Here is a 23,272-nt window from a genome sequence, read left to right as displayed (position 1 = left end):
TTCAAAGACCCAAGAAATGTCTGTTCATGCTTTTAAATCATATTCTAGGCTGTACTTAAAATTTATTAAAATAAGAAATCTTTTCCATCTATTACTGGAAGATATTTCTCTTTCAAGGAAAAACTGTCTGTAGTTATGCAATGTATATTGTGTGTGAGACAATCCTGTGGCTCCTCTTACAAGGACCTGTTGTGTAGTGGGCTTTTTATTTATTTAGTTGGTTTAGAACTGCCTGAGGGTATTGATGTGACTTTCTGTGGGGTTTTGCTCTGTTTCTTTGGAGTTACTGTTTCATGTTGGCTATAATGGGAACATGCTTTAGTTGCACAATGTGTTAGAGATTATCTCTATGGTTATCTGTATGGTCAATTTGTTGTGAATTATCTGCTAGCAGAGTAAACCTTTTGTGGGGTAATTTTTGTTGCAAACAAAATAAGGCTGGCACAATAACTTTTAAGCCTAATCTTAAATCTGTGTTTTGGTAAGGAGAGGAACAGTTCACAAGTGCCATCTTTCTCACTGTAATCTCATTTATCGTGTATTTCCTACTTCGTTTAGGATCTTTGAAGTAGGTACTCTCTTGCTGGCCTGTCTTCTCCTGTTCTTCTTACACAAGTCAGAGAAATCTCTCTCTGGCAAAGTTGTTCTATTTCTTCTGCATTTTGCCTAGATAACTCTCCTAGCAATTCTCAGACCCAGTTCAGAAGTTGGCAAGAGTTGAGGAATCGAGAGAGAGCTGGATTTGCCATCAGAATTTAGATAATGTTTTGCTGTACACTTGTAGGCTGCTCCATGGCACCATGGCAAGAGAGCAGCCCCAGGGGTTCAGGTAGGCATCCATGGGCCTGTGGAGTTGAACCACCAGTCTGTACAGCAAGACATAACTTTAATTACTGCCATTAAAACTCGGCACCAGTTTGTTCGGTGAGTCACAATAAAGTGCTTCTGATCAGACTTGTTTAGCTTTATCATGGACAGTTACTGACTCCTCTATAGAAAATCATTCAAGTATTAAATTTCCACTAGTTGCTGAGGCTCTGTTCTCTAGCAAAAAGTCTAATCTGCAGCAGAGGTTTTACAATTACACAAAGATGCCAGGGTGAAAGAAGGATGACAAGAAAAGCAGAATACCAGAGACTAAATTAAGCTCACAAGATGGAATTTCAGGGTCTGAAATGTAATTTTCTGCCCAGTGAATTGAGGATAAACAAAACAAGTCCAATTTTAAATCTGTTCTGGAGCTAGAAAATCAGCAGTTCTCCCTTTAGAAGCTAGTAATAATGTAATTTAAGTGTAGATTTGTCATACTAAATGTTGTTAGACTCTTAAGTAAGAGTAGTGTCACAGTTTGATCTTTATCTGGTTTCAGGGCTAAGAATGCTTCCGCATAACCTATTGTTATATATTTATTCTTCCTACTTGAAAGCCCATCCTAAAATAGGTCTCAGTGACTGTGTAAACTTCACCCATCAGCAAGGACAGTGATGGTGATGGAGACAGAAAAGGCCCAGGTAGTCAATGCTGCCTTTGCCTCAGTCTTTACCTTTGGGAGATCTTCAGGAATCCCAGGACCCAGAGACCAGTGGGAAGGCCTGGACTAAGGCTTTACCCTTGGTACAGGGATAACCGGTTAGGGAACATTTGAAACAAGGTGGACATCCATGGGACAGGATGTCCTGACAGGATGCAACCGATGCAACCCCAGTGCTGAGGAAGCTGGCTGGCATCATGGTCCATCCAGTCCTGATAGTTTTTGAAAGCTCAGGGCTGCTGAGGGAGGTTCCTGATAACTGAAAGAGACCAAATGTGACTCCTTTCTCCAGGAAGGGCAAGAAAGAGGATCTGGGAGCTGCTGGCTGGTAATCCTCACCATACATAATCCCTGGGAAAGTGATGGGGCAAATAATCCTATAATCCATTTCCAAACATAAGAAAAGTAGATGACTGGCAGCAGTCAGTATGTTTGTATGAAGGAGAAATGATGCTTTATAAGCTCAGTAGCCTTCTAAAACAATAGATAGCCAGCTTGGTGGATGATGGAAGATCAAAGAACACTGTTTGTTTCAACTTTAGAAGGGCCTTTAGCAGGATCACCTTGAACATCATCATAGACACAATGATGAAATATAAGCTTAATGGATGAACAGTGGAGGGCTGAGCTGCCAGGCTGATTGGGTTGGGATTGGCAGCATGAGGGCTTACAGGAGATCAGTCACTGGCAGGGGCTGATACTGGAGCCAGTACTGTTTAACAGGGATCTCTTGAAGCTCAATGAAAGGAAGAGTCAAGTTATTACAATTTTAACACAGTTTTGTTCAATGTTTCCCCTACTACTTCTACAAGTACTTGGTTTCACTCTGTATTACTGAAAATCTTACCAGTTCTCTTACTCTGCTTTCCAAGATTATTATACTTGTTCAGGCATTTCCTCATTATTCTGTTCATTGACAACCTTTCTCACTAAATATTTCCAGAAAATAGAATCTACTTTTTTTGTTGTTTCTTTATGTGGAAGATAAATGGAAAAACTGTCAAGTAATCCTATAGGCCTACCTCATGGCATGTAGCCTTAAAAGGAGGACCATTGTTGCAGGAGTTGCAGACATCCTTCTTTTCTTGGCTCCCTTGCTTTCCTCCACTCCTGATACTTGCAGAAGAATAGTGGAAGTAACTTCCATGAACATTATCATTGCTCCTTTCTCACAGCAGAGGTCTAGAAGGAACAGAGTTATTGTCCTCTAAAGACTGATTATCACTGTCCATTCTGTTTTTTTAAATCTGCAAGCTCATTTTCTGACCATGCTTGTTGCAATTAGAGCTAAAATATATCTGTTCCTGTGACAGCCACAGTTAAATAAAGGCTCAGACAGAAAAGTGGCTTGGAAGAATGTTGTTACTATAAAAAGCAGTACCTCTTATAGGTAGAAGTGCCTCTTATAGGTGTTTGTAAATGCATATGAGCAGTTGGGAAAGCTATTTAACCACATAATACCTATGACAAGTATGTCCCTGATTTTTTTAAACAGGTTGGGGTTTGGTTATTTTTTTTCCAATTTAGAAGCATCCTTTTCCTTTGCTTATTTCCTCCACCTGAACACCCATCAGTCTCATTGCATTGACCACTGGGGATACTCATAACTTCATTTGAACTGAAAGTAATTAAGGTAAAACTGTAGCCTCAAGACACACCTGCTACTCTGCACACCTCAAACTTCTGCTCCTTAGTATTGCCGGCACAAGGAGACCTGATTGACATTATGTGGGGAAGGGAGGGGGAGGAAGAATTTCACAGCTCTTTCAACAGTAGCACAATCTCAGGTTAGCTTAATCAAACAAGAAAGCACACTCTGGGTGAAATCTGTTGTATTATCAGATGGGGGGGGGGAAAGTATCCTTCTGTTCTTGGAGAAGTTTCCATTTTAGAAAGGTTCTGCCTGTGCTGATGCCACGTTTTTAGTTCACTGAATTAGTCAGTAGCTGGTGATGACCTCCCTTGATCTGTGGAGGAGTTCAGGCAAGGTTCATGCGCTGCAGCCCAGCATGAGTGGGGAGGATCTGGTGTCACTGAGCACTGGGACCCGACTGAGCACGAGCTCAGGTTCCACACCCAGCACTGCCTCCAGCTACACTGAAAGATTTCAAAGCAAGTGAACCTCAGTTGTTATTTTTTTATGATCACCATTCCCTTTTGAATTAGGTTGCTGTAAAAGTTAACTGGATTTTTTCCAGATCTAAGCGCCGTATACAAATGAAAGTATTCTGTCTCAGTGGATTGTTTTCAGTTATATATTCTATATTTTAGATCTCACTTCACAGCTGAGAAGCCAAATCAAAGATGAAAAAGAAAGAACTATTTTCCTCTTCTGATCTGGAAAAAAAAAAAGGGAGAGAAGAATAAGATCTGCTAATTTTAATATGTTAAAAAAAAAAGAGTTTAGATTTTCAAAGCCTTTAATGATGCAGTGGACAAACAAGTACATGGGAGTTAGATACTTATCCAGATTAGACACTTCATAATATACAAAGCAACTGTTAGATGTTTCAGAAGCTAAATGCCTTTGAAAATCTAGGCTGTGGTGACTCAAAATCATTAATCATTTTAAGTGTATTTAAAGCAACTATAATTACTACTGCCTTTTCTAGGAAACTGTTGAATTTTAAATGTGGCATCTTTTTGTGCTTTCTTCCTTGTGTACTGAGCCTAAAGTACTTTCTTTTAGTTAAAAAAAAAGCAGATTGTATATTTTGTTTTGTACATTTTTTGCTAAATTGCAGTTTCCATTCAAATGTAGCATGCAAGAAACCTTGAGTAACATAACCCTCTTAAACAGGAAAAAGGTCATTTGCCTTTTTCCAACATAAGCAGGCAGGTGTATTAGACCTCATGTCTCTGGGAGACCCAAAACATTTTTTGGTTTAGCAGGAAGGGATGGACTCTGAAGGATATAAAAGACCCAGTTACAAAGGCTGCATTTATATTTAACTTGGCCTCTCTGAGGACACTTGTGCTTCTGAAGAACAGCAGCAAGTTGGAGAATGCTGGAGCTCTTCAATTGCCGGTGCCCAGATAGAAGCGTTGCTGTCACAGAACCTTCACCACAGCAAGGGAGAGGCCTTGAACAACTGCTCAGCAGTTAAAAAGTGCTATGTTCAGGGGGAGAAAAAAAGCAGGAAAGAAAGATTGTACCTCTTAAATTGACATCTCTCCTGGCACAGATTACTCCAAAAGGTAAAACAATACATACTTACAGATAATGTTCTAATTAAAAAAAAAAAAAGTCTTGCTTCCCAGTACATAAAAAAAATTATAGAAAATATTTTGCAAGTCAGAACAAGCATTCTTATCTAAGATCAGTCAGATTTTTTTTAATCCAAATTGTTGTCTCCTATCTAGCCAGCATCTAAACACACTGTTGTGCAAGTTGAGTGTTACATAGTAAATTCCAGACGCTGTGTCTCACCAGTGTTTGCCTAGGAGGGTTATGTGAAAAGTGAATTCAAAACTACATAAAACAAGACATATTCCCTTCAACAACTGTTTAGGATTGAGATGGTTTCATGACATCAATTCTTGAAAGAATGGAGAAAATAATTTTGAATAATAACGGGAGAGCACTAAGTCAGACGTTGTATCTGAAAGGTATTCATGTAATGAGACACAGAAATTTCACTGTAAAATCATATGGCCTGATTTTTCCTGACAGTACCTCACAGCACTGTAGTCATTTATGTAAAGTTGCTGTAAAGTAGCCAGTGGCTTGAGTCATGAAGATTTTTGCTGACAGCTATTTATGTTTACTTTGGATATTCAGAAATATTTTCAAAGGGATGAAGGGCATGGTGACAGCCTAGCTGTTAAAGGTATCAAGTGAGCTAAGAAGTGTATGTGCATGTCCTGTTTATAACCTACAGTCAGGGAAAGAACAATTTTATTTTTTGGTCTACCACCTGGCATGACTTCTGGGGTAATCCTGATTTTTGAAGTTTTAGTTCTTCCCACCTTGAAAGAAAAAAATTATAAAATTTGTTGATGTTATCTATCTTAGTCAATAGGTCACTGGTCTAACTGGAGGTAGCACTGATCTGAGCTCCCTGAACCTGAGCTTTCTATTAGCACCTCTGAGTAAAATGAGAAAATGAGCTCTTACACTGTAATGAGCCAGGCTCCAGCTATTCCAGGCACTTCACTCACAGCAGGGGCCTGAGTCCTGGAGGATGGTACATGTCAGGGAAGTACATGTCAGGGAAGTACATGTCAAGGAAGGAAAATTGATGGCAGTGATACTTCATCATTTGAAAAACTGGCCAGCTAAATCTGATAGTACTTAGTTTCCCTGTTGCAGTCACATAATTCTACTGCAGCTGTTGCAAGAGGTAGAATTTTTTTGAATCATTGAGAGTGGACACTGTATGCATAAGGCCCACCTGAGGAGACTGGAGGTGTTTGTGTTACAGGGGCACGTGTGCCAGCTCAGACCCAAAGCCTGGCTGGTCTGACCCTCTCTCTGACAGTGGGCAGAGCCTGATACCTGATAGGAAGGTGTAAGAGGCAGCAAATGAAGTACAATCTGATCCCATGTCCATCTCATCTTGATCTATAGTCAATGGAAGCTCATTGAAATCCTTCCAATATTTTTGTTCTCATTTTTTGAGAGAAGTAAAAAAATTTACTCATCTTCTAAGGTTGATGTTTTAGTGGAGCAAAGGGACATAAACAGAAGGATACCTTTCTGCAGAATAATGTAAACATTGAGGTGTGAGTATCAAATAGGTCAGCCAGAAAGGAAGAAGTGTTAATAATTGAAGACAGAATGAGAGAATGGAAAAGAAAGTTTAAAAAAAGAACAAGTAAGCAAGAGGCCTGTCACTGCACCATCTTACTTAAAGTCAGGTAAAACTTTAGGATCTGCTCTGGCAGAATTAAGAGAAAGAAAAAATATCTGTAAATGTATTTGAGATTCAAGAAAATATTTGTGTTAAAAATCACACGTAGGAAGTGCATTGAGATAAGATCTGTCTGAGTGATGGATTAGAGAACAAATTGGAGCTACTGCACTGAAAATTCCACCTTCTAATTAGATAATCAATGAAAACATTATACATGTGCAACATGTTGCAGGGAGATGTCTTGTGGAAAATGGATATTTTGAACATGTTTTCTTCAAGGGAGACAAAACTAAGGTGTGTGATATACTTTGGTCAGGGGTGCCTTAGTTTTGGCATCAGGTCACCATTCTGAGTGGGTACACACCCCCTCCTTGTGTGTCTTGCTGTGCTTTCTGTCACATCTCAGGCACCTCTCTGAAAAGGTGGGAGCTTTCCCTTTCCCAAGGCAAGTTCCATTCCTGGGGAGGAAAAGGAAAGGGGACTTTTCCCCAGCTCCATAGCCCTGGCAGAACAGGGTGAAAGCTGTGCTTGAAATCCCAGGGTGTGTCTGAGAAGAAGAATGAGGAGAAACAAAGCTGAGAACTCTTATGATCTCAGCTGCAGTAATGTGCAGTAATTGTGAGCTATCCCTAGAGACCCTGTAGGAGCAAACAGGTTGCTTTGAAAAATGCCATGTAATGGAAAGTCTCTCTGCCCATGGCAGGGGTTTGGAATAGTCAATGTTGAAAGGTCCCATCCAACCCAAACCATTCCATGACTCTGTGAACATCTAGCAATGGGCATGGTCCAGCCCTTGCCCTTCTGGCTTCTACCTCTCTGCCCTCCCACAGAGTTTTCTGGAGGGTAGAAGATGTACAACTGTGTGACAGAAGGGAAGTGGAACAGGGAGTTTATGACTTAATATGGCCCTAAATTCTGCAGTATTTGAGGATTCAGTCTAGGCATTGTGTAATGAGGGAATATGTGTAATAACTTGAGAAAAAGAGGGACAGCCACAAAGTCTGGATTCCCTCTGTCCTAGACCTGGTACCAATCTCTTATGAGTAAATTAGCAAATACAAATTATACTGTGAGTGTGGGGGTGGGGTTCAGTTACTTCATCTCATCTCTGAAACTGAATGAGAGTCCCCTTCAGGGGTGGTTTGGAAACTTCCTGCTGTAAGGAAGTTCTGACACCTCATGCTAGAATGTTTGGGGAGTATGATATATAACCTTGTCTCTAAAATACAGGTAAGGATTTGTTACAAAGGGAAGAATTTTATAGGATTTCAGCAATGGTAAAAAGCTTGTTTAGGGATGGTTCCTGGAAACTTCAGGTGAAGAGCAGGAAGAAAATACTGACTAAGTTATTCTTTTTGCCTGCTGATGCCTGTGGTCTGTGCTTGTGGGACACAGGCTGCATTTTAACACGCACAGCAGTACTTCTTGCATCAGCGTTGCCTGAGTCTGTGCCCCAGTGGTAGTGGTGTAGATTTCCTAATGCCTTTCAGGATGGTGTATTTGTAGCATATGTATGGTAAGTCTGGGCAAACAAAATTTGCTCCTGGCTGGCTGATGCTTCCAGACACTGTTCATCTAGGGAGAAATTCAGAGGTGAACGACAGAGTCCTAAGAGGACATGTCAGTTTGACAGCTCCAAAGAAAATTCAAGGGAAGAATAATAGTACTTTGAATCTTGAAGGCATAATTCCAACATTCACCAATTCATCCTCTGCAAAATGCCTAGTAATCATTTGTCATTTATAGATTAGGCACAAACTCCTTACAACCTATTTAATTACTCTAATGAATTTACTAAACAAGCTGAGGATGAGAGCTGGGTGATGTGTGACTCTATAATGTATCTATGAAAATATGTTGTTTTATTCTATTAAATACTATTCAATAGGTTTCTATTTAAATATTGTAGATAACTGTACCCAAGTTGCCTGATGCCCTTGCTTCGGAAATACAAACATGTGCTTCATTTCAATGCTGCTGTCTTCCATTTTGATGCAGTTTGTGATGTAAACAAGCATTCCTCGTGCATTATTTACCGTTCTCTTGTTTCTGCCTGTTTTGCTTCCCATCACTAGGTGGCAATAGCTGAACAGCCACGTACAAACAGGAGACAAAACAAAATGGTGCAGCAAAACTAATGAGACATAAACTAAGAAGGATTTCTATTACTTTATTTAGAGATTATCATATTAAATGAGATTTCCTTGATGAAATCTTATTTTGTGGAGTTCTTTCTGCCACTCTGTACTTTTAACTTGGAGCATAGCAAGATGTTTGTTTTACCTTCTTAATACGTGGGACACCATAGTACGTAAAATTTGGTTGGTTTAGATACTACAATTTTGATCTTTGATTCAGCAGAGGACATTAGTTAAGCTGTGGATCTAATGTATGTGTTATGTCATATCTGCCAGTCTCTGTGAATAGTTCCCATACCTTAGGGTATCTATAATTGTGCTAGACACCTAAATTTAGGCACTGGAATACCATTGAGCTATGACCAGCATCCGTCTGAAAGCTGGCACAGTCTTTGCAGAGCAGGGCAGAAAGAGGTTCCCAGAGGAGGGAATGTGAAATCATGAATGCAATGCAGCCTATCCCAGGACATGATGATATCCTGCTTGTTTTCCTCTGTTAGGTGTGTTCTGCACTGGAATCAAATGAGTCTGGGAATCACTCTTTGTAGGGTTGCTTTATTTTGCCCAAGAGGACTAACTAGACTGTGTAAAAACCATGAAGACACTGATAAGCAGCCCTTACTTATTCCTGAGGTGAAGAACTCCAGACAGCCTTTTATACAGACTGTACATCTGATTCCATGGAAATCAGAGACAGAGATGTAATTCAACATACAGTATTATTTGGCTAAAAGGGCTTAGTATTTAAATCAAAATAAGAAGGAAAAGCTATAGGAAGCCATAGAAAATTATAATCATAACCATAATAAAGCACGTTAAAGCCTTCAGTAGTTCACTAGAGCTACTTTAGGCTTTGAGATGTGTCCACACCTCTGCTTGGAAGACAAAATTTGAATCTATATTTGCTTTGTTACTGTTGTCATCTACTGTTGGCTACTCTTTGCATTTAGCCTCAGATTCTGAGGAGTTAAGATTGCAAAATCCACATAGGCCTTTTCATACCAAGCTAAAATGAGCCCCAGAAGATTGTGCAAGACTGTGCTATATTCAAATCTCTATGTGCTTTTTTAAGGATTCCTGCAAGCATTGCTGAAAACACAGAGGGCTAAACTGCCTGAATGACTGTAATAAACAGTAGTCACTAAAACTGTAAACAAAATTGGTACCTATGCTACTAAATATTAAGAATCTAAAAATCTAGTTTACAAAAGTAGTTACCCTAAGTATCATGTGTATACAGTGAGGAGAAACGGGCTGCTTTGAGCAAATAATTGTGTTCTTTACTGGAACTCTCTGAACTATTGTGTCATGCTGAAGGCACTCACCTCCCAGTGTAGGCATCTGAGCTGGATGCCTCAAGATAGATATTGTGAATACCTCCAGCAGTATGTGGTTTTGTTATTCTTGTCCCTTTACTGAGTGAAAACTTTGGAAGTCTATTTTTCAGATGTTTTGCAGTGACAATAGCTGCTCACAAGGACATGTCTGACCATGCTGATAAACAGTGTCTCCCAGCTTCTTTTTCCCCAAAGTTGGGCATGGAAACTCCACAGCTCCAGATCTGTTCAGACTGAGAAGGGTACTAGCCAGGTAACCAAGGTTCCTGGATATTTGTTTCCTCTGAGCTCAGAAAACAGTGGGAGAACAGAAGGTGCTCAGTGCTCACAAATGTGGAGTATGTGTTACATTTAGTTTAACAAACATTTAGTTTAAACATTGCTTATGGTAATCAGCAGGTAGTTCATCATGGCAGGCACATGAAAAGCCTTACATTTTGAATCTGTGGTTTCATATGATGAAAAAAAAAAGCAACTGCTATTGTCAATTCCCATGTGGTAATGTCATAAAGAAGGAGCCCACTGTACCTGTAAGTTTGTAAGTCTGTAACAGCCCTCCTCAGACAATTTACTTTCATGGACAGATTTCGTATGCTCATGCCTGTCTGTCTTTCACAGCCTGGAATACGTAATTAAATTGTAAATATTGCAAAGTCAACAAAAATGAAAGTGGAAGCTATGTAACTTCAAAATTTCTTAGTCTTGTGAGCCTACCAAAAATAAGTTCAGAACACTAAATTAGAGTGCTGATGTTTCTGCCATTTCTATGTTATTCCTGTTTTAGGAGTATTTCCAAAATATGAGTAAAATCATTATATATGGAAGATGTCTTGCTTGCAGACTTAGACTGGCAAATATTTAAACTTAATTTTGCATTTAAATTTTTAAAAAATATTGAATGACTAATGATAGAAATTAGTAAGATTTTAATTGATTATACTTTTAATTTTAAAGAAGCTGTTAAAAGTTAAATTCTGAGTCATTTATGTTCTGGGTGATACTTTTGAAAGCAGAACCAATAATGGAGGCGTGTCAAACCTGAAGTAAATCTTAACAACTATCATTCTTCATGAACTCATTCATATGATGCCAAAAATATAGACTCTAAGAGTGGTGGCATTTTTCCTTAATATACTTTGTCTCAATATATCCATTAAGCTTTTCAGTATTTTAGTACAGCATCATGCTGTCAGTGGGAACACACAATAGGTGGACATGTTCTTCAGAAAGACTAGTAAATGGTGAGAGCAGTAAGATTCTGCAATTACGTTGTGATGCAATGCTTAAAAAAGACCTACTATACATGAAATTGGATTACTTTGGCTCCATATCACTTTGGAGAAAGTCAATAAAAAAGGTGCAGGGGATCTGCCACTCCTAGGTAGAAGCTGAACGTAGCTGTAGCCTTTTTAATGTTACTCCACAAGGAAGAGCAACTAGGCATTAGGTGGTACTTTAACATGCCAAATGCAAACTCTTCCTATGGTAGTTGAATCCAGGTGTCCTTGGATGCAGTAGCCCATTTATTTCTTCACCAAATGATCACAGAGTCAAGAAAAGATTGTTAGATTGGTTAGACTTGATAACTGGTGAAGATCAAGTGGAAGGAATGTTACTGGATCCTGTTCAGACAAGTTGACTCAAAATTAGCAAGGATAGATCTGCCAAACTGAAAATACAAACATGAGAAATAAAAAGGAGCTGGATAGTGACAGTTAAGAAAAGTGCCCATGTGGGATATCTGAAATTTCTTTTACTTGAAAGCACCAAAACCAACCAACCAACAAAACCTTGAACTTTTCATTCTGCTCGTGAGGGACACATGGGACCCTCAGGAGCACCCCACGGAGCTAACAGGTCACCCATGGAGGCTGGTATTCTCCTGACAGCAGCAGCACAGACAATGAGCTGAGTAAGACTAGGTGAGGGAATAAAAAGCAAATGGTTAAACATTCTTACTCCTTTACAACTTCGAAACAAGGACATTGATTTTAAAGAGTCCAGTATCCAGTGAGGTTGAGAGATGGAGTAAGAACAAGATTTGACCACTAACTACGTGAATGCTTTTGCCTTTAGTTTTCATTTTCTCTTGTAGAAAAACAGAAGTAGGAGGAGTAATACAAACAGAACAAAAAATCATTTGTGAGGTGTTAAAATCCCCTCAAAGATCTTCAAATTCACATTACAAAAACCAGTTAACTTCTCTTTTATTCACTCAATGAAGAGCAGCCATATGACGTTGCAGCTTGGGTAATAACATTTTTGTTGAGCATATCAAAAGAGAGATGCTGCCCTGTAAATATAAACCACAGATTTGTTGGGGGGAAAACTATCTGCATCAACAGAGAGGCTGCTTGATACTCAAGACTGAAAAAAAATCGGTGAGAGATTATATTTAAAGGTGTGGATTTAATTTAAAATTGGATAAAATCTAATATGGATTTAGGAAATACAACTACTTGCAAATTAACCTCCTGTTTTTATTTTCAACAAGAGAGTTGCAATGAAATTAATTTATCTGTCATCTCCAGAAAAGTATGTGATATAGCACCACAGGGGAAATTATTACTTAAATCCTTGAACATAGGAATTAATGCAGTATTCGTGAGGGTGAATAAGGACTTCTAAACCTGCTTGGCATTGTGTCTGATGAAAAATCAATTAGCGGGATGGTGGAAAGTCATCAGTCTCCTAGACTTTGGAACTTCCCTTATTTGGTGTTAAATTTAACTTTAATTGTAAAAGGCTGGATTGTGCTGGCTAAAACAGGATGGCACAAAGAGGAGGCTTTGTCAGTGGGGGGTAGGAAAGAAGGTACAAATGGGACAGCAAGGTCTCAGTATAAACTGGGGATGCAGAGTGACAGCAATGGGATGATAATTAGCAGCACAGAGAGGAAGAGCTGAGCAGCTTTCATTGACATGGCTGGTGAGGTCAAACCTGAGATACTCTGAACACTTCTGGTTGTTCATGTCCATGAAAGGGTGTAAACAGGTTTTGAGTGAAGTTCATTTAGGAACTGAAAGAACGTTTACAAAGTGAGTTTAAACAACAGCCTGTCATTAGTGAGGACACAAAACCTTATCTCTAGATGAGGTATGTTTGCAGAAGACATTTAGCATATTTTCAGTGAGAACCACAAGAGCTTGGTCTCAGTGACCCTTGTGTTCCTCAGCTTCCAATTCAAACATCAAATATTCCGCATACTGAAACTAAAAGTAATGTGTGAATATAATCGCTGACAAAGTTTTTAGAAGAATGAGCAGCAGACAAGCTCTATTTTGTCTCAAATACTATAATTATGAAATGCTGCAGGATACTTATTTCACTAAATGAGAAAAATAAGTACTGTTATTCCCAGGAAATAATATCTGGAAGGGTGATACCAAGAATATGTGAAACAAAAAGTATTTTGGAAACTGATTCTTATTTTTCTTCATTACCATTAAAATATGCATAGTGATGTAGTGTGATTATATGAAATAAAACCTTAGGAATATGGAAATTGTACCTAGCAATTAAGTATTTTGTAGAAAATACAGAGAGATTAAAAAGCAGTGAATTGCTTCTGCCTCATTTTTCTTATGTGAATTCAGTTCCTTTTTAGAAACCATTATTCAATATAAAAATTATATCAAACGGAGTTTTCTGTGGCTCTTTCAGAGGTGAATACAAAGCAGTGAGCTCTCTGGCTTATTTGGCGTTATGAATTCAGCTTGCTGTCTCTCATCTTTGTTAAGGGCGGGGGGGGGGGGAGGCGGAAAAAGTGTCAAGAAAAAAATGACAACACGTTTTTCTGTAGCAGTGAAAGAAAAGCAGAAGCAGCCAGTCTGCATGCCGTGGGTTCAGTGCTCTGGAAGTGCTTCTCTTGTGCAACTGGGCTGAGGAGAGCCTTTTTTCCTTCCCAGCGTCACTGCAATCAGATCTATGGGTGCAGCTCTGCTTTACTGCAGCATGATGCAGTTGTGTATAGTTCAGCGGGCTCTTCTTGGAAGCAGGCGGAAGGAGAGCAGCTGACCAGAGCAGGCAGAGGATGTTCATTAGAGGCTGCTTTCTTTCCCCCTAAAGCTGAGCAGTACGTGTGAGATCCCTGCAGCTGCAGAAGAGACGCTTTCAGGGAGGCTTCGAGTTGACACTCGGTTGGCGAGAGGAGGTGCACACACACGCTCGGGCTGACAGCCTCTGATGGGAAAACAGCCTCAGACAGGCAGGCTGCGCCTTATCAAAGGCACGGCTCAGACACCCTTCGGGAAGATCCTCTGACTGTGCCTATGGAACAAGTGCTGTGCTGCTGCGTGTGCCTCCACCGAGCAGAAGAAATTTGCCCGGTTGCAGAATGGAATAAATGAAAATACTGAGTACTGAGGGGGGCGAGGGAATTAAATTCTCTTCAGCTAGAATTAAGAACAAGCCCCGAAGGAAGAGCAAAGGACAAAAATCTCATGGTGTGTTGTTGTTGTTGTTGTTGAGGCTTTTTTTATTTTTTTTTTTAAATGAGCTTACCTACCATGAACGGAAGAAGTGGATCTGCGGAGACTTCATTTCCTCCTGTGACCCCTCGTTTACATCACTGACTGGTGACAGTCACATCTACATACATAGTACCTGCCACTTCAGCTGCTCAGAATTATAGAAGCCTCTTTGTATGCAGCAGACATGGCTAGCCAGCAGGATTCAGGCTTCTTTGAAATCAGTATCAAATATTTACTGAAATCCTGGAGCAATAGTGAGTAGCAGAAGAGTAATCTTTTCATATTATATGTTGCTTGGTAAATAGCTAGGGCAACCTGAAGGATAGAATTTTACCTTTCTGTATGTTTGTGTTGTGTAAACCAAGTAATTCTTGCTTTTTTCAGCTCTAAAAATCAAAATGTCAGAGATTTAAATAGGTTTCATTAACTGTAAGGGCTGTAATGAGATTATACTAGATTTTACTTGATTGAATTCTGAAGTTAGGCTGCTTTCTGGGTCTAACAGTACATTGCAGGGAGTGCATTCCAAACAACATTTCCTGCCTACATGTTTGTTTTATTTGTTCAGACTTTATCTAAATATTTTTTTTAAATGATATTTAATCACAAGGGTGTGGCATTGCTCAGAAGTTGGTTTTTATTAATTGTGCACTGAGGACAAAATATAATTATTCTACTTCAGGTCTGAAAGTCATTTTGATGTGATAGGAAGCAAAACATCAATTGCTTATAGCTGCACTTCCCACCCTCTATGCTTAATTTGAGAATCTTATGCAATATTTCTAGCCAGAAAGAATCCATCTGTTTATCTGATCCAGGCTGGGTTTTGCAGAATGTAAACAAATAGCATTTTAGTCTGCCTTAGTCTTTTTAGTACTGCTGTTCCTGATTTCCATTGCTTTTTTAATCAATTACTCTATAGATGATTTAGCAATATTATGTAATGAAGATGTCTGAATAAAATTTAGTGCTTGCAAATATATTCAGATGAGGTAAGGTGATGAGATAACACTGGCAGAAATTTGCTTTTTAAGTTAAAGTACATGAACAGTATATTCCTCCTCTATAGAAGCTTTTATTAACAGTGCTAAATCTCCATATTTAACTGGTTTTAAAAGATAGGACACAATGTCTCTGGAAAAATCCAGCTTGGCTACATGTGAAATAAGGTTCTGATCATCCTGCTCTCTGTAATTTAATAATGTCTGCATAAAAGTCTAGCATTTAAAAATTCTGTGGTATAAAAGAATTGCAAGATCTGCTCAATACCAGGAGACTACCTTATACCTGCAAAGAAATAAACAAAACACTATGTTAGATGTGTGACATGCAAGTCTTGTATTCATTAAATGATATCCATAGAAACTGTATTTTTCCAGGTCATTTGTAACCTCAGTAACACTGTAGTGCTTGTTTGAATCTGTTTTTCTACCACAAGTGTGAAGCCACCAGGGAATAATAGTATTACCTAAACAGCATTGCTTATCTGCCCTCCTACAAAAATATTTAGTGCATATTTCATTCAAATGAGTGATCCCACAAGCACTAGGAGAGAATTTTATGATTCAGTTACCTTCTTGGACTAATATTAATCTAATACTGAGAACATAAGTGTGTATTGTGACAGCACATATTTTATAACAAGCTAGGCACAGCTTATGACAGAAGAAAAACAAGGCAGTTTATGGTGCAGAAATCAAATCAGTTCTGGCATTAATTTTGTAATAGCCTACTGTAACTTGAAGTAAAACCAGCACTTAAGAATATAAAACCAACTACATTATAGAATTAAATATAAAGTGTTGTTTTTTTTCTTTTTCCTTTATCTTGAAGTACACTCTAAGTATTTCAATAAAGAAAAGGTATTTCTAGTCTTAAATTAGATGTCCTTAAGTTCTAGTTTAGGGAAATGGAAACAGTATATGAATAATTGATATTTCTGACATTCTTTTAGTGAATAAACACCCCTTCTACTGTATCTGAAGAAACAGTAAGAGGAAATAGAGTAAATGAACCCAGGCTGCCTTAAACTTGTTGTCAATTGGAGTTTTTTTTGCTTTTGTACTGGAAGGGTATGTTCATAAATCTGGTATGTTCATAAATCTGAATGTGTCCTTTCTAGCTGAAAAACAAACTATTTGATAAGAAGACAGTAGGGAGTTAAAAAAAAACCTAGGGCTTTCTTCAGCTCTGCTATGTGATGGGTGGAGCAGAGGAAAACACTTCCCTTGCTTGAGAAACTGCTGGGAAGCCTGCACATGCATGCATGGGAGCATGTTTTTCTGAGAATAGGTGCTGTGTCTGCACACCCAAGAGCAGAAGTAAGCCATGAATTATGATGTGGCATTTACATAGCAGCCAGAGGTCTAACATACAGTTAAAAGAAAAATAACTTTGGTTCCTACAGTGTATATTTTGCTGCAGTGTTAACAGTGCAGAGGTGCTGTCCATGTATGTTTCTGCAAACTGACACTTCAGAATATCGGTTTAAACAGCATTTATCCTTCCCAGGCTTTTTAGTCCCACCAAAGCCAGGTCTTTCCATTGATTTGTGTTTTGGCTTACACAGAACATTAGCATTTTCTAGCAGATTGCCATCCATGTCTGTTGCCCATACCATGAAATATACTCAGTTATTCTACTTGGAATGACATTTTCCCCTGATTTTGCTGTCTAAGAAGTTTAACAAACTAGCCTTCTTGACATGCCAGGCAGGATTTCAGTTCAGTGTCACACAGCACTTGCTGAGGTGTTCACCAGGCATGCTGCTTGCATTTGCATGTTCATCATCCAGCTAAGGAGGCAGGTAATTTATGGGCCATGGGGTTAATTCACTTCAACTGTTGCAGTCAGGATGGCACAGTGTGATACAGTTCTTGGGGTGTTCTCAGAGAGCCTGCACCCTTCTTCCTGGGGGATAAAAAAAGCTAAGTCACAGTCTGGCCTTCAAACCATCCCATCAAACTGAGAGATCTCAAAATACTCCTTTGTGCAGTTCCCAAGACAGACTTTTGCTCTGCATGTGTCCATAAGGTACTGTGCATGTTGTGCTGTCTGGAAAATATTCCTGTATTGTCTTGGAGATGGAATCAGAATGGGGATTCTCTGGTTGGAAAATAAGAATAATCTAAGGGGCCTTTTTACCCATCTCATTGTTCTTATATTTTCTTAAATATTTGAGTGTTTTTCATCAGTGCTGCATTAGTCAACAACTGCATTAATCATTTGTTTGTCTTTTTTTTTGAAAGTACTGCTAAAATAGCTATGTCTGCACAAGATGAGTGGTGCTTACTTGGCCTACTGAGGTCAATAAGCTAACAAGAATAAAATAAGGCTTACCAAAACTAGAACAATTAAGAGTCTTCCTCAGATTCGTTGTGGAAATAGTGCAAAATGCATTTTTATAAATAAACATTTGTAATTTATTCAAGGCATAATACATTAATACAAATGTTAAGAATTTGAAGCCTGATCTTTCCTTTTTTTTTTTACTTTTTTGAATGAATAAGATAGATTTATTCTGAATTTAATTTCCAAATGTCTTTTTCAAATTCACAGTTTAAAAAAAAAATCTGAACAGAAATTTTGAAATCTAGCTACAAGAACCTAAAGTACCATCATTATAAACTGCAGAAAAGTCTATAATAAATTCTGCCTTTTGCAGTTCCTAGATCTGATCAGCAATTAAGTTTATTGGAGGAAAGGATTCTGTAGAAGGATCTAAATGGCATAGGTAGATGGCTCACTCGTGCTCTCACAAGTCAGTTCCTGTGTGGGCTTGTAGAAGCTGCATTTCTTTGTCTCACAGTTGCTAGAGATAGGTTTTAAGGTTTCTTTCTGTGTAACAAAGTGAAATTGCATTTTCTGCATAGGGAATATGATATTTGGCACTTCTCATAGAACAGTTTTCTGCAAAGCCTGATTTTGAGGATTGCAATGCTTGTTTATCTACCTTTGAATAGAAAGGGGGTTTTCTGCAGACTTGTGTTTAATACAGACTCAGCATAAGGACTTTTCTAGTATCAGGACTTCAGGTCTCTTTTCCCTGGCCAGACTTCTTTGCCTTCTTCCACAGTAGCCAACATCCACATCAGAATCCTCATGCCATCATCCTCTTCCCCTCTGTGCTGTCCAAAGCCCTCTGCTCAGTCCTCCTACTGCGCTGTGTGCTCTTTCTCTGTGTCCTGTGTGCCCAGTCCCCGTGGCAGCTGTCAAAAGCTACTTCTTCTTTACAAGTGCTGGTAACATCAGGGACAGCCCAGGCCTGGGACCACCCAGACACCCACATCAGCTCACATCCCAGAGCACTCCCAGTAGGATCTCTGGCTCCTCCACAGCTTGCTGGTCGCACACCAAGCTGAACACAGGGCTAGCATCAAAACAAGTTCTGTGGTCAAAAGAGCATCAGGCAGCAGAGACTTCCCAGTGGCTGATGTGAAACCCGGGGGATTGCTAACTGCCATGTGGTCAGCCGTGTTCTGTCCTTCTCTTAAGATATGTTCCTACCATGTCAGGAAAAGAAATTAGTAAGGAACATTTCATTAAATGAATGTAATGCATAAGGCTGATAAAACTCAGCCTTTTTTTACACAGAGTGTTCATGAAGTCCTGTGTTGATGAGCAAGAGAAAAGGGAAAGCCACAGACACTTTCTTAACTGGAAGTCTTTGTTATGTCCAAGTCTGTGATGCATTTGTTTGATCTTCTAGTAAGATTTTAATGTGCATAAGTGTGATAACAGCTGTTTTGGTAGGTTCCCTTTTCTACCGTCAAACACAGCCTGTTTAAGGCTGAATACTCTGAGCACACCATGCTATCAGACTAAGAGATTTATAGCAAGATACCAATCAAGGGAAGAGGCTCCTTCCTGTTTCCTGCTGCCCACTTAGGCAAACACATTCACTGAACAAAGAGAACCTTCCCCCCTCTCTTGCTCTGGCATCTGTACTCTTGCAGGCCCAAATAACCTGATTCTAGAAGCTGATGTGCTGCAGGCTCACCCTGCATGGAGAGGAGCAGTTCTTGCCTGAAGCAGCTGGGGAAGGGACAGGGCCAGTGGCTGCAGTGAGCAGATGGAGAAACTGGGACCTGCGTGTCCTGCTGGCTCCTGAGGTCTTGAGCTGGCTCACCTGCAGAGAGCTGGCCCTTGCACGGCCGCTGCCTCTGGGGAGCCCTGGGCACAAAGGTTTAGCATCTGCTGTGTCTTGGCATCTGAGTTTGCCTGGAACAAGGGATGCCGCTAATTCAAGCTGTTGTGCCAGGTGAAGGGGATTGATTGCTCTGTCCATTGAGCCTGAAGGGAGGGTGCATAGTGGATTCTTCAGCTCTAAGTAGTCTGTGACTGTCAGCAGTTAAGTGTCTTGCTTGATAATGGTGATTGTTGTCACCCAGGAACTCTCTTTGTATTTGGTTTGATCCAAAGAGAAAGGTAGTAAACCACAATGTTTAGGCTGTTTGTGATCTGACCCATTTTAGAACTTGCATTTGGACATGGTTCTTCTCAGAAGTAAGGGAAAGTGAAAGTTTTACTACTTCAGAAACACGAGAAGTCTTTTAAAAAAGATTTTTTTTTATTTTGATGTTTGCTACTCTATTGAGGACATTCCAGAAGCGTTTTTACCATACTTGGAGGGAAAAAAGGATGAGAAAATCATAAACGCTTTATTGCAAGATTCAGTTGATTTGTAGAATGAGTTTCCTTGTCATTAAAAAGTTTGAATTACTGCAGTAAAAATATACAAATGCTTTGACTACAATATAGTGCATAAGTTTTCCTGGTAAAACTTCAAAACACCAAAATATTAGATGATCTGGAAACTAGGCTTTGTTAGTTACTGGTAGATATTCTGTGAAGGCTCTAATTATTTTACTTGTGGTGAAAACAAAACTATTCTGTTATACTGTATGTATTCACTATGAGTGATTAATTTGTGATATCCTTGTTATCAAAATACCAGCATCTTGGTTTTTTTTCTAGTATTGCTAGTTATTATTCAAAAGGATCAGGGAAAGAACTAACAATTCTTATGTTTCCTCTATTCATATAACATACAATTGAATAAGGTGTGGTAGCTTTTATTTTTATATGTCTATATAAATATAAAATCTATAATTATGAAAAATTGAGTATATATAGGCATAAGGAAAGTGATAAACAGGATACCTTAGGAGTATAAAATGTACAATGGTGTTTAAAATTTAATACTGGAGAATATAAGTTGTTATATTAATATATTATATTAAATTGCTACTTAACAATCCTTTTCTATTTTCGCCACTTTTGATACACTCATTGCATTAATAGCTTAACTCTTTTCTGTGTATTGACTTGGAGTCAGTAGGAAGCAGGTTCTACAACTACAGTGGAGAATTACAGGGGCACGTGCTTGTCCAACTTTATTTTCTGTTTTCATTCCTAAGTTTCTAAACAGTCAGAAACTACAGACCCTTGCTGTGAGTTGGTAGCCCTAGAGACTGAATTTCTGAGGGTGTTGAAACCATGAATGGCACATATGGCATTGCAGTAGCTGTGACTGGGAGGGACAGTCTCATCCCAGCGTCTTACTCCTCTCACCATGCTCCTAACCCTTCTCTGCCACTCTAATTACCCACAGAGTTAATATCCCTGAAAGCTAAACTTTCTAAAATGGTGTAGATGCTGGTGTCAGGATGAGAAAGGCGATGAGGGTACACTACTAGGGGTGGGAGGCAGTTTTGGCTGATTCCTGCTATTAGGCTGCTTGGAACTGTATGGTAAATCATCTTTACTTTAATGGTGACTCCTGTACCTATGCCTGCTTATAAATAATAGTTCCTTCTCCAGGAAGGAGACAAGTCTAGCTTTTGCATCCCTCTTTTCAGAGCATCAGCAGTGAAGTTGTTGCCATTGTTTCCATGATAAATTTGGAGTGCAGAATAATTTCACAGAGATAAGTAGCTGAGTTATTTGTAAGTCGGTAATTTTTCAGTCACTGCAGTTACCTAAACTAGATTTGAATCAATTGTCCATGGAAAGAAAATTGCTTCTCCTCAAATTTTCTTTCTTCTGAATCCTTTGTCTATTGCACTAGCTAAAAGGAATAGTAAACATAATGTTCAAACTTGGCAATAGCTCTATCAGCAAGATATTTTAAGTTCTTGAATGGATTATATTTTTAAGAATACAAATAGATATTCAATAGTTTTACAAAGCAGAAGAAAACATCTGCTGACTGGCTCACCATCCTGCTGACAGCTGGAAACTATGGATGACAGTGGAGGGGGGATTATGACCCATAGTTCAGTTAGGTGACAGTGAACGGGGTGGAAAGCAAAGGATGTAGGGCAAAGGGAATGAGAGAAATGTATTAAACTGTAGAACAGGATGGAGAGACAGCCTTTTATATGTTGTATGCATACCTTAAATGTATGTATACAAATACATGCATTCTGGAAAACACTAAGGAAGAAGTCAAGTGCTACATGCCGTCACAAGTTACAATGTCACAGCAGCAGCAAGCTGGGTGTTAACAGCTCACACTGTTGGAATGCCGTGATGAATGGATGCATAGAAGCTCTTGAGGACCTGCAAGGAAATAGGGAATGGAAGTTGCTGCCTTTGTGAAGGAACTCCTTATGGATCTGGAGCTCTTCTGTGGGATGGAAGTGTGCTGGATGTGTGACAGTGTGCTGGAGAGTTTGTGGGTCAGGATTAGAACAGATGACTTGGAGTGTTACAGGGCGATGGTGGGAAGATGTTACAGGGCATGGATCAGGGTGAGTAAGTGTAGAAACAACTTTGAACAACTTGAGGAAGTTCATGAATTGTTGATGTTGGTTCACATGAGAGACTTGAACTTCCTGATGTCTGCTGCAAGTGCGAAATAGTAGCTTGCAAGCAGTCAAGATTTTTTGAAAGTGTTGGAAGTAACTTGAATTGCAATATACCAAATGGGTGAAGTGCAACTGGGTCTGTTACCCATTAACATGGAAGACATGACTGGAGATCCAAATCCTGAGGAGAGTAGGGAAAGGGTGGCTGTGTAGAGACCCTGGACTTGAGGACAGTAGATTTCAGTTTTTGAGATTTCAGAAACTATAGTGGGGATCTCATGAAGGACAGCTCTAAAAGGCAAAGAAACTTAGGTAAGCTGACAGGTCTTTGAGATCAGCATCTTCCAAGAACAAGAATGGATGCTTAAGGAAACAAGCAGGAGTATGAGGCGACTGGCTTGGCTTATCAGGGACCTCTTGGCTGAGCTCCACTCTGAAAAAGGTGATATATCTGAGGCAGAAGCGTGATTTGGCTGCAAAGAAGGAATTTATAGACATTGCCTGAGCATGCAGGGACAGTGCTTGGAAATTCAAAACGCAACTGGAGGTGGGCTTTGCAAGGAATATCAAAGTCAAGAAGGAGAGTTACTCTTGCTTCCTTAGTGGTAAAAGGCTGAACATGGACAATGTGGACCCATCACTGAATGAGGCAGGGAATTTAGTGAAAGTGGATTGAAGTACTGAGCGACACTTCTGCCTCTTTCTTCAGCAAGATGGTCTCTCTGGCCTCTGTCTGCCAGGTTCTGGAGTTCCCCTTGATATGGCACATCTCAAAGGGGGAAATGTGGACCTCGTTCAAGGTCGGAGTTCAGAAGCCCAGACTCTCTTCTTTGCAGGAACTACAGAGAAGCCTGGCAATTCCTTACATATTTATGGTCTTCTATATATTGCCAATTATAGTCACATTCAAAACTGAGGGATGGCAGAGTTTTTCTTTTCACAGCAGACAGCAGAGCTTGCTAAAACAAGCCACTGAATCAAACACATCTGAGAAACACTGACTTCCTAATTTGCTCTCAGCCAAGTAGCAGTAGTTTCACTTAGTTGCTGAATCCACTTGCTTCCTTATCTGTGTGAAAGAGAGATCACAAATATAGAGACACTCCCCAAAATATTGATTTTTGTGC

At 39.4% G+C, this 23,272-nt stretch overlaps 1 protein-coding gene across 6 annotated transcripts in view; it reads left to right on the top strand.

Moving 5' to 3' along the window:
- Positions 1 to 23,272, top strand: part of FRY (FRY microtubule binding protein) — a 196,376-nt gene that overhangs the window by 23,029 nt on the left and 150,075 nt on the right. For 2 of the 6 annotated variants that reach the window (XM_077173814.1, XM_077173812.1), the window contains exon 1: positions 13,696 to 14,588. The exons of 1 other annotated variant lie outside the window; for it this stretch is intronic. In XM_077173814.1, the coding sequence (XP_077029929.1) occupies positions 14,519 to 14,588 (70 nt within the window). In that variant the 5' untranslated portion in view covers positions 13,696 to 14,518. Of the gene's footprint in view, positions 1 to 13,695; positions 14,589 to 23,272 lie in introns of those variants that run through there. 3 more of the 6 variants (XM_077173810.1, XM_077173809.1, XM_077173811.1) reach the window with 3 other exon arrangements.

Source organism: Agelaius phoeniceus, chromosome 2 (genome assembly GCF_051311805.1).
Source record: "Agelaius phoeniceus isolate bAgePho1 chromosome 2, bAgePho1.hap1, whole genome shotgun sequence".
NCBI classification, from domain to species: domain Eukaryota; kingdom Metazoa; phylum Chordata; class Aves; order Passeriformes; family Icteridae; genus Agelaius; species Agelaius phoeniceus.
This window is presented reverse-complemented; position numbering and strand designations above follow the sequence as displayed.